The 12,274-nt window shown below is 45.2% G+C and overlaps 1 protein-coding gene across 2 annotated transcripts in view; it reads right to left on the minus strand.

Annotated features, from left to right (window-relative positions):
* The window catches only part of PLXNA3 (plexin A3), a 76,126-nt gene that overhangs the window by 17,931 nt on the left and 45,921 nt on the right, over nucleotides 1-12,274 (minus strand). For both annotated transcript variants that reach the window (XM_087956829.1, XM_087956828.1), the window contains 7 exons: nucleotides 11,895-12,015; nucleotides 11,561-11,697; nucleotides 10,602-10,775; nucleotides 7,853-7,946; nucleotides 5,847-6,086; nucleotides 3,332-3,475; nucleotides 2,004-2,238 (listed from right to left, as the gene is read on the minus strand). In XM_087956829.1, coding sequence (XP_087812955.1) covers nucleotides 2,004-2,238; nucleotides 3,332-3,475; nucleotides 5,847-6,086; nucleotides 7,853-7,946; nucleotides 10,602-10,775; nucleotides 11,561-11,697; nucleotides 11,895-12,015 — 1,145 coding nt within the window. The remainder of the gene's footprint in view (nucleotides 1-2,003; nucleotides 2,239-3,331; nucleotides 3,476-5,846; nucleotides 6,087-7,852; nucleotides 7,947-10,601; nucleotides 10,776-11,560; nucleotides 11,698-11,894; nucleotides 12,016-12,274) is intronic.

Consider the following 12,274-nt stretch of genomic DNA (forward strand, 5'->3'; position numbering starts at 1 on the left):
TTGGGACAGCCACATGCGGACCTCCCAAGCTCCACTTTCAGTGGCAGAGGGCTGCAGGAGGCCGTTGCAGCTGAAAACGGAGCCAAGCTCCATTTTTGCTGGCAGAGGCCCCACGGTCTAGTCCTTCAACTGTTTCCAGGGCAGCCCCGCAGGCCAGATCTAAGTATCCCGCAGGTTGGATGTGGCCCATGGGCCTTGAGTTTGACACCCCTGGACTAGATGATAACTGGGACCACATCACATCTTTGAAGCTACCATCCTTCCTCTACTATATGAAGCTGGCTCAAGTAAACCTATCATTTCAGACTGGAATAATGGCTCAAAGCATGTGATACAATATTCCTCAAATCTCTTCTCTGCTTGCCCTTCCTTTACTGTAAAACACGGGTGTCAAACTTGATTGTGTCATATCGCTATGTACCGTGACATTCAGTGGTGGGATTCAAACATTTTTACTATCGGTTCTGTGGGTGTGGCTTGGTGGGCGTGGCGTGGCGTGGCTTGGTGGGCGTGGCAGGGGAAGGTTACTGCAAAATCCACATTCCCTCCCCACCCCACTAACCTGCTTATCATCTCTGTTCTCCTGTGCAGGCCAACAAAAGAAGACCCAGCCGATCAGCTGGGACTCGGGAGGCAGAGAATAGATGGGGGCAGGGCCAGTCAGAGGTGGTATTCCAAACTACTCAACATTTCCTCTATCAGTTCTCCAGAACTGGTGAGAACCTGCTGAATACCACCTCTGGTGACGGTTTTTGCTTTTGGGGAGCCAGGGTGGGAGTGGCCTACGCGTCACGCATCTGACCTGTGGGCCGCCAGTTTGACACCCCTGCTCTAAAACATTCTGGGCTGAAAATAGTGTTTTATCATTAGGCAGAGCTGCTTTAAACCAATTGGTTTGGGATGCCATGGTCATCCCCCCACCCAAATCTTTAAGGCATTATTAAGTGTATTTTTCCTTGCCATTAAGAGGTAAGGAGGCTTGTAGGGTCTTCTGCCTCAGATTGCCTTAACAGTTGGTCTCGGATACTATGCAACTGAAGTGAAAATGCCTTTTAATGTGCTCCACTTGGCCATTATGTACCTTAGGTTAGTCCTGTAGGATGTTCTCTTGGGATTCTGTGTGTGCGCGAGCATGCACACACACACACACACACACACACACACACACACCCTTATGCTCATACATCTGAGAGGCATGAAAATAAAGTACTATATAACCATTGGCATTCTATTTTTCAGTATGGCCTTTTTTTGTCCAAAATACACATTTGTATTTTTCTATGCAAACAACTTTCAGGGGGAAAAATTCAAGGCGATATCAGACTCTTGGTATTATCAAAGCCAATTTAAAGGACTCCACACAATTGCATAGTCGAGCATGGCAGCTTTTGCTAGCAAAGTAAAAGGCAAAGCACTGCCACACTGCAAAGAAAAATATATATTGGCTTGCCTGTATTCACTTTGTGAGTCACAGCCGGTGAATTTTGCCTACTGTCTAGTTTTATGAGCTGTTCACTTTTGTTAGTTAACGTAAGGCACTGCCACACTGCAGAGAAAGGGATCTTGGCTTGGATTTGTCCAATGTGTGAGTCACAACTTGGTCTGTTGCATATGCAAATGAAAATGAAAATGCATGGAAGTCAAGGTGCCCTCTCTTCCTCCCCTGCCAAACTTTAACTCTTGGGAGAGCTGAACAAGGAATGAAACGTTATGAATTCTTCCATTAATTTGTGCCTGTACAAAATACGCTTTGATGTAAGAATAGGGCGATGGGAAAGCATCCTTCTATAAGAAGCAAACAAAACTAGCAGGGGGATAAGACTTATTTACTATGATGTATGAGAACTGCGCCTGTGAATATGACGTTAGTCAGGGCTGTATGCCAATGGAGACATTGATGAAATGTCTCAGCCTTGGAAACAAAGACAATGCCGCTCCCTCTTTCTCTGACCGCTTCTTGACAGTTTTATAGCACTTGCTTCCATTTCCACTCCTGTCAGTACCTTCCTTGCATTCCAGAGCCACCCGTGACTCCAGGTTGTCCATCTGCAGCTGCAGGCGCTTCAGAGTACGGTCTGCATCCCGTGTCTTCCGTTTGTAGGCTACCAGCACCCCAATGATTGCCCCCAGAAGGAGGCTCCCTCCTGCCCCTAAGCCCACCAGGGCTGGCAAAGGCAAGGCTGCCTCAGGATAGATGTGAAGGGTGCCTGGAGAGAATGACAGGCCTCCCACCAGGATCTGCAAGGAAAGGAGAGCAATATTATTTGTTTTGTTTATTTTATTATTTTATTTATCCATCCCCTGTATTATTTTTATAAATTGTTCAAAGCAACAAAATACCGAACACGCCTTCTTCCTATTTCCATCAAAACAACAACAACTCTGTGAGGTGAATTGGGCTGAGAGAGAATGGTTGCCTTTCCACGAGAATCGCTTAACTGGATGGGACGAAGGACCTGTTTTAATTGTCTCTTCCAATTTCGAGCAGTTGGCAGTGAGATACTCTCAATACAAGCAGGTCACTGAGTCTTTCTTTCTCATTCACCCCTCATTTTTCAACCAGCAAGCAGGTCAGGAGTCAGTACCCAGAGTTTGGGTGAATACCTCATGTTTCCCGATTATTGTTCATGCCTGTTCATATGGGAGGACTTCCTTATGGAACCCTGCATCTTCTCCACATCCAAATGTTTCATCTACAGATGTGAATTTGCAGCTGGAAGTTGCTTGTATTTGACAAAGCTGGACATGATTAAAGTCACTTGTGTCAATTTTGAATCTAAGCTATATGTTTTTGGGAATTTTTCTTTCCCCAGAGATTTATCAGGTTTAAAAAATATCATACTAGTAGTCCGCAATAACTGACTGTTTCATTTAGTGACCATTTGAAGTTACAATAGTGTAATAAAGCCAGTTTTAAAACCAGTCCTTACATTTACAATTGTCTCAGCATCCTGTGTTCCCATGATCGCCATTCAGGCACTTTGCAACCATCATACATTTACAACTATTGCAGTGTCCCACGATCAAATGATCACTGTATGTGTGCTTCACAATTGGCTTCCAATAAGCAGAGTTAGTGGAGAATGTGGAGGTGAAATCACCACTTGTGATCAAGTGATTTTCCACTTAGGAATCAAGGTGCTTTAGCAACAGAGCTCCAGTTCCTATTGTGGTTCCTAATCCAGGACTGCCCTGTATGAGGGCATGTAAAATGTCATCAACTGCACAAGTTCTGATCTGCCCACGACCTTAGTGATGCTCTCCAGAATGGAGGTGAATGGCTCAAGCCACAGAAGTCCTTTAATAAGCCCCGCCCCCAAATCAATTGTACCATGACTGGCTGCTCTCCAGTTTGGCTTGGCGAATCACACAACAATTGGGTTTCTGAGACAGTCAGGGTGCAAGGTTCTCCACCAATCAGCACTGTGTAGTTGAGTCGTGTACTGCCGGATACTGCAGGGATCAGATTCCGGCCCTGAGAAGAAAAACACAGGAAATATACAATTATACCACCCTGAGTTTAGATTTGGGAGATAATTTAATGTTTAAGAGTCACTGCGAGACTAGGGCAGGGGTGTCAAACTCAAGGCCTGCGGGCCAGATCCAGCCTGCGGGGTGCTTAGATCTGGCCCAGATCTTCCCAGGGCCTGGAAACAGCGAAGGACCAGCCCGCGGTTCCTCTGCCACCAAAAACGGGCTCCCGAGCTCCACAGCCTCCTGCAACTCTCTGCCAGTGAAAACAGAGCTCCCTCAAACTCCACCAGCAGAGGGTTTCAGGAGGCTGTCGCAACCAAAAACAGAGCTCAGGAGCCCGTTTTCACTGGCAGAGCGCTTGAGCCACCACAGACGTCCCCGACATGAGTGATGTCAAGCTGGCCATGCACACCCCAGCCCCTGAGATCAAACACAGCCCTGATATGGCCCTCAATGAAATCAAGTTTGACACCCCTGGACTAAGAAGAGAAACCAGGGGAGAACAGGACTGTTTTCTCATATGTGCTGAAAGACAATATCAACACCCTCCTCCTCCGTTAAAACTGTATCCTGGTGGTTATTGTTAAGAATCTTTACAAATTAGTGCCTGAAGTTGTATCCACACCTCCCCTCTGGCATCCTGTTTTCCTTCTGTGCTATGTCTTTTACAGTAGCTGGTCCCTATGAGCAAGCATTATTAAAAGTTGATTGTAAGCTGTTTAGACAACTTTTTAATTTTTTTCCCCTCTCCTGAGTTGACAGTAAGGAACATAGTATGCTGGGGTCGCCACCAAACTCATAATTTTAAATCCCACGGATCAGAGATTCTCGGAAAATCCCCCAAAAAGTCTGCAGGAAAATTCCCCACCCTGTTGTCCTACCAACTGATCATTCTTTATTTGGGATCACAGGACACCATCTCCAGTTCTGTTCTCAGGGGAAGAGAGAGAAAGAGAGACTTTTGGCTTCATGCAAGGAAAGCAGCAGAAGCAGCAGAAGTCTTTCTTTTTCTCCCCCAAACTCTGCCAGAAATGAGTCTTTGCCGGCGCAACCTCTTGGAGCAGGATGCCTTACAGGGTCCTAAAGACTCATTTCTGGCAGAGTTTGGGGGAGAGAAAGAAAGACTTTTGCTGCTTTCTGTTGTGGCTCCGATTCCCGAGCCTGTGCTGTTAGAGGAAGAGGACTTGGAAGATGAGGAGGAGGAACTGGGAAAGCCTTCCTCCCCAGGACCTTCCTCCCTGATAATGCCTCAGGTTTCATCAGACAACCAAGAGGAACAGCCTGAGATTAATCAGGAGGAGGGCATATTGGAGCAGCCCCTGACAGGGAGTCAAGAGGAAGAATGTTGGTTTGATCCTAAGCAGCGTCGTAGGGAGAAACGTGAGCAGCAGCGTAGGAGGCGTGGGAGGGTCAGAGAATGAGCTGAGTCATTGAGCCACACCCCACAGGGGATAAAAGTGGGTGTGTTGTCGGCTGGAACTTTGTACGGGACAAAGTTTGATCTTACTTCAGGTTTTCTTTGTGAATGAGATTTGTGGTCTGCCTTGTAATTTTCTGTAAGTAGCTTTTTACTTGTTATCAGTTCAGACTTGGCAGGCAGAGCGTGTTGGAATGCCAAGGACGTTATCAGTTCCAAAGAATTAACTCTGTGAAGTCCGAGCCAGCCTGCCTGCCTGTGTTTGTGTGAGTTTGTACTCTTTCATCTTTAGAGAAAGAAGAAAGGTGAGACAGAACACTTTCCTTGCGTGCAGCAGAAGCAGAAGAAGAAAGAAGCAGAAAGAAGCAGCCCGGTGGCCGGGCAAGGCACGTGGGGCGAGTGGGGCAAGTTCCCCCCCACCCGCCCTTTCCCCCCTCCCCTCACTACCTTGTGTTGTTTGCAATGCAAGTGACACAAGCCTTGTGTTCCTGCACAGCCTGGATTAATTGCTTTGGGGGGTGCTTTGGGGGTGACATTTCTCTGTGGACCACCAAAATTTTCTCATGGATCACCAGTGGTCCCCAGTCCACTGGTTGGCGACCACTGTACTATGCAACCTCTCTTTGCCCCTTCCTGCAAGCTTTACCTTTCCACTGACAAGGGTAGTCCTCAACTTACAAGCAAAACTGAGTCCAGAATTATTATCATAAGTCATTGCGGTCGTAAGTCAAGGCACCAAGAACGCAGCATTTTTTGTAGTATTTATTAAGTGAACACCATGGTCGTTAATTGAATCCATTTTACCCAATTGCCTTTTTTTTTTTTGGCCAGAAACTGGAAGTAAATGACAGAAACTGGCAGCAAGCAGGTTCTAGAAAGACTTGTATTTTAAAACACTGGGAGAACCACATTACAATTATATTTTCAAAGCCCCAACATAGAGTTGCTTCAATACCTTGAGGACAACGTGGGATCCAGGTTTAATTTCCAGTATGCCGCTGGGCCCAAAGGTCTCAAAGGTCGGGTCTGGATAGTAGGTAAAAGCAGATCGGTTCAGGGTCCGGGTGGCGGCCACATCATCCAAGAGGAAGCCAAACTCATCAGGGTGAGCACCACCAAGCGGCAGTGCCTGCTCCCGAGGTATAATGCCTGGGGCCTTGCACAACATTATGGAGTCATTTAGCACTTGGCAACTCTGTAAGGAAACAAACCAGAAAAAAACACACAAGCCCCACAGGGGGCATCCGTCAGCTCTGCCCTTCTAAGATCAGCTCTCGTCCTGTGCCTGTTCTTAGGCAAAAAAATACATATAATTATCTTTGCAGTTGGATCTTTCCATTGTTCTTAGCTTTCAATTATACAGTATGCGTCTTTTAAAAAAAAAATATTACATTTTGATTACATTAAAAACATAAAAATATATCACTCAATAACAGCTATTTGTGGTGCTTATCGTATAACAATCATTTGTGCAATATTTACAGATATCAATTTGTGCATAATTATATTCTTATTCTATCTATATTCTATATTTAATAATTACCTATCCTTAATCTGTCTCCGATCTATCCAGCTATACCATTGTTCCCATATCTTATAAAATATTGTAGCTTCCTTATCTTTTAAACTCAGCGTTAGTTTATCCATTTCAGCACAATTCATAACTTTTTGTATAACCAGTTCCTCTATGGGTGTATATGGCTGTTTCCAACATTGGGCAAAGGCGATCCTGGCAGCAGTCAGCATGTGTAATAATAAGTATTTTGTGCTCTTTATGTATGTTTTTTTTTTTGGAAAAAAAATGCATCTTTTTAAGGAGTCCAATGCTCTGGGCATCCCCTATGTATTTTGCATTTGAAACCTATTTAAGACTAACATTTACTTGCTAGGAACTAGGAATCCATGAACAAGATAATCACATGGTGGATGGCCTTCGGATTGTATACAGTTCTGATTTTATCCATGCACCATTCAATACTTTAGCAGGGCCCATTACCACATGGATCATCTCAACATAATCAGTTAGATCCTTAGGGGACCTGCCACATTCTAAAATTACATTGTATCTTGGAAATATATATTCTTTTTTCTCTTGGAGTAAGACAGCATTCTTATTTTTAGATCTTGTCATTTTTATTTCTTGTCTGTCCTTCAAGGGAATTCTAAATTTATGGCAGTGGGCTGGTGATAATTTTTGGTCATTATTTGTGAGGTCACTCACAAATAATCTATCAGAGACTACAAACCAAGAATAGTGCTATAGCACTTAGACTTACATACTGTAGCAATAGCATTTAGACGCTGCTCCATACTGCTTTACAGCCCTCTCTAAGTGGTTTACAGAGTCAAGATATTTCCCCTAACAATCTGGGTCCTCATTTTACCAACCTTGGAAGGATGGAAAGTCAAATCAACCTTGAGCCGGTCAGGATCAAATTTCTGGATGTGGGCAGTTAACCTGCAGTACTATATTCTAACCACTATGCCATCATGACTCATTGCAGGGCCAACTTTTCTTCCATTCACCCTCTTTCTAGAGATTGCCTGTTAATTTTGATCTTAATTGCAGCTGGTTGTACACAATGGACAGGTAATAATTTTTAGTCAAGGTCATTTTCACTTGTGAATAATCTACAAAATAAGAAGGCACACTGCAAGGTCAACCTGTCTTCCATTCACCATCCTTCTAATCAGCGACTCCCTAAGTTAATTTTGATTTTAACTGCAGTGGGTTGTACAGAAACCCAGAAGAACAAATTGCCCAGTACTGCAAAATGGTCTGATGTCACATTGAACCTTGGAATATTGTGATAAATAAGGACTCTGCAACTCTCCCCACCCCCATACAACAAATTAATCTACAGTATTCCTGGAAACACCATCTCTTGTTCTCTCTTTGTTCCTTATGCAAAGATCTAAACTCTGATTCCACTAGGTTTTCATCTGCCACAGAAGACTCACATTGATGGTTTCTATCCCACCATAAGCCGCCCGAACCCGTGGTTCCTGAATTGTTAGGAGGTGGGTCCCACTCACTGTGAGGCTGGTGCTACCACTGTAAAAAGAGGGGCAGAAAAGAAACCAATGTTTTGGTCTGCAAACACTAAAGGGAAAAACATAGCCAGAGAAGAGAAACTTAGCATTTCCAGAACACACAGGGCCGGCTAGTCCCCATTTTCATGATGCCATCGCACCGGGGTACTTCTATAACCATGGTACCTGGGAGACATTCACATCTAGAACTCAAACTATACTTTGCAGAGCATAAATAGTCCAAAAGAAATGAGTGGAAGAAATTTACATCCAATCAATTGAATAGGAAGAAAGGCTCTTCAACATTTGCCTTGCTTCCTTCACTTCATAATTCAATTTTCTCCAGACCGTCTTTGAAAGTTCAGATGTTTAGGTGATGGGGGAAAATAACAATGTTTACATTCCACAAGTCTCTGCACACATGGGCCTGTCTATCATCATTCCTATGATATAAAATATAAAAATGCTCATATTTTTCAAGTCAATAGATGACCTTACAATTGCCAGGTATTATTTTTTCCAGCTTCTGTAAGTTGCATTATGCATCTATAATACTGGGATATCCTTTTCTGCATTTGTAATACCATTCCTTGCATTTGACATAAGACACCTATGTATACATGTACATATACATATACATATACATATACATATACATATACATATACGTCTTTGGGTATCCCCTTGCATCCTCGGGTGGGTGGGCGGGCGGCGACAGCTTGGATATTCGGAGACCTTCGGGTTCGGGCCACCGTTCTTTCCCTTCTCCCTTGCTGCCGTGGCATTAGGAGCAAAGCCGCGGCGTTTGGCGCAACCACGTGCGGCCAGTCAGGGCTCCTCCCTGCAACCCGGGCCCTGAGGAGACCGCCCGGATTTCAGGCACTCCGTCTTCCCTTTGCTTTGAAGGTAAAGCGGGGTATTTTACAAAGCCTCCCCTGCCGAGAGGGCAGCCCAGCCACGATGGGAGGCTAATCTCCCGGGGCCTCTTCCGCTCCTCCCCCGACCTCCCTACGCTGCGCGCCTCTGACGCGCCGCTCCTTCAGCCAGCGAGCTCTTCCACCTCAAAAAGAAAGGCCAGGCGGGCGGCTGGATTCAGCAGCAGCGGGTCTGAGCAGCTACTTGGCAGGCTGAAACAGCCACCACCCTTGGCTCCGACGGGGAGAGCGGCGAGGTTAGCGCCCAGCCAGCCCGTCCTTCCCTGCCTTTGAGGCACCTGCCAGAGCGCCTCCATGGCTCCGCTGAGGTATCCGGCTGGGGCTGTCAGGAGGTTGTTACCGCTGGCGCGCCTCCGTGCGGCTGCAGTCCCAGATTGCCTCGGGAAGGAAAGGCAAAACCAGGAGCCGCTGCTGCCATTGCAAGCGCCGCTGCGGCTCTTCCTTTTGCCTTTCCCTTCCCGGGAACTGGCTGCAGACTGGGAGCTGTGCCTCGGAACCAGCGCCAGCGGTAACAACTCCTGACAGCCCCAGCCGGATGCCTCAAGCGGAGCCGGGCGGTACACGAGGGTCGTGTTCCTTGGGAGCTGGGAGAAGGCTGGCTGCTCCTTTCAGCTTCACGGGATTGAGTTTCCACGGTAGACAAAAGTGCCTCAAAAAAAAAAAAAAAGTGCAAAAGTGGAAGGCGTGCGGAAGAGGGCAGCAGTATATAACAAACTGGGAGGTCTCCGATATTTTGAGTGGAAATGTTGGGGGTCGTCTTATACGCCAAGGTTCGTTTGCTTATACGCCGGGCATATTTTATGCCAATAAAACATGGTGGGGCATACATACATACATACATATGGTATTCACATTATATATTATATATATATGTTATTTTCCCACATCATTATAGTTGTGCTTTTAAAGTTGTAGCTACAACTTTAAAAGCACAGCTATAATGACGTGGGAAAATACCTGAACAAAGCTGAATACCATATATGTAAGTACCCGCGAAAACTTAAGAATATATATATACATACATACATACATACATATATATATATGCATGTGTATGTACACAAACAATGTATGTATGGATATGAGTATCCATCTGTATCACCATGAATGTGAAACATTTACGCCAATAAAAGAAACTGGAAGATATAAATGAATATATAATGCTTTCCACATCACCCTAAATGAGTAAGTGAAGCAGGAGATCAATGGCAAAAAACAATAGCCCTAAGTCATTTTTCTAGGAAAAATCTATCTCCAAGGGTAGGGAGGAGAGCTGGGTCCTTCCAACAGGCCTGGAGTATATAAGGAGATGCAAGAAATTATCAAGTTTCTTAAAAAAAGCAACCCAACCCAAAGAACTCCTTCAGATCAGGAATGATTCCTGGTAGCTATGTGACAATGCTCATGCTGCTTTTTTTCCAGCAATACAGAAGTCGATTGCTAATGTCTTCTTCTGTGATAGTTTGGACTTTCCAGTCTAGCCTACAACCCGGGGTTTCTCAGCACCCCCCTCTACAAGTCTGACCCTGCTTAGCTCTTTCCAAGATCAGCCAGAGTCTGCTATATGCTCTGGATGCTGTCGCAAAACTCCTGTTTAAAGGGGAACCTGATGTATTCAGGGCAGAAATAACAGGGGCTCTCTGAGAAAACATGCTAGTGTGAATGTTAGCATGTTCCCTCAGGGAGCCCGTTATTTCTGCCTATCAAAACCACACAGGACTGTCAAGAGGCTTATCACTTACTTTGCAATACTCCAAGCAGGCTCTACGGCTGTGACCACTGGGTCGGGGCTATAGCGGAAGAAGACTGTCCCGTTTGTGCTGATATTGGCACGGTCAATGCGAAGACTGAGGTTGGCAGGACCTGGGCCTAATGCCGAGGAGGGAGACAGGCAGACAATCTCCCCTGCACTACGCCTTGGGAGAGCAAGGAAGAAGGGAGCATTAGAAGCGTGACTCCTAATAATAGCCTTGACCCCATAATAAAGCTGTAAAATGGTCTCCCTCCCCCTTGCATTTTTTCCCCAACAGTACACCGGCTCCTCTGTCACTGCTTCCCATTTCCTACCCCATGATCTCTATTTTCCCTTCCACTTAGATAATACCTAATCAGAACTCCAGGAGCTTCCTGGCTGAGCAGGGCCTATATCTCTGCCTTCCCAATTTAACAATTTCCCTACAATCCTACACTGATTCTTAGACCATTTGCTTTCCAAGGAGACCAATATCTATGAATATTAAGTGGCCCAAAGTAGATCTTCCTATTGTGTTTTTCTTGATACATAGAGCCATTTCCCCTAATTCTTAGCTAGTATGGCTTTATGATTAAAATTAAAGCACCTGATTGAGCAGTGCTGGTCACAATATCATTGGGTCATATAGTCTGCTAAATTATGGCTTGTTGAATAAACCGTAGTGCCATAATTCATACAATATGGCTGCCCATAAACCATAATCTGTAAACCTGAGTCTTGATTTCATACATTACATTAAACCAGGGGTCTCCCAACTTGGCAACTTTAAGACAGCTGGCTGAGGAATTCTAGGAGTTGAAGTCCACAATCTTAAAGTTGCCAAGTTTGGAGACTTCTGCATTAAACCAAAAATGCTAAGCACAACGCTAAGCCCAAGCACTGCAATCTTTTGTGGTTTTCCAGAGTGATCAAAAAGATACAACCTTCCTGTTGAAACCCAAATAATACCTGATTAGGCGACATGGTGCTCCCCGAATTGCAACCGTGACATTGCTCCCAGCATCCAGATGGTTTCCTAGGAGGCTGATTTTTGTCCCACCTGAGGTGGGACCTCGTTCTGGGTCCACCCCAAAATAGCTGGGGGTCTACAGAGGAGAAACATCATTATGAATTGCCTGCTAAGATATACACTTCAAAAAACGAAAACAAATTCTCATTCTCCAAGAAAATCAACCTACCTCCTGGGCAAAAACCACTCTACTACTCTCTGGGAGTTGTTACTTGCATTATAAACTATCCAGAACTTCAGTAATAATGACTCTAGCCTATAAAAACTGCTTACCACAAAAGTGAAAGGAGTATCCGACTGGGTCCGGTAGTCTGCACTGCAGTCCCCTACGCAGAGCTCCACGGGACCTGGGGGAGGATCTGGCAAAAGTGAGGGCTCAAGTTCACACACCAGCCTAAGGGGAAGGGGTGAGATCTGTCAGAGGAGCCAAGGCCAATGCACCTAGCCTGCCTTTTCCATAAACCACTCTCTATCCACCACTCTTTCTTTACCCAGCCCCACTTTTCCATAAGCCCCTCTCTACTCATCACTCCTTCTTTCAGGATGGGAAACTCTCTTCAGCAGGTTGGACATAGAGGAGACCTGATTTGTCCCAGAATAGCTTTTGTAAGTTTCCATCGGCCCTAAGATTTCTCTCTTAATGTTGTGGGGAT

This window comes from Notechis scutatus, chromosome 2, assembly GCF_049901735.1.
Source record: "Notechis scutatus isolate UNSWTSFEM ecotype Mainland chromosome 2, rNotScu1.2, whole genome shotgun sequence".
Lineage (NCBI taxonomy): Eukaryota > Metazoa > Chordata > Lepidosauria > Squamata > Elapidae > Notechis > Notechis scutatus.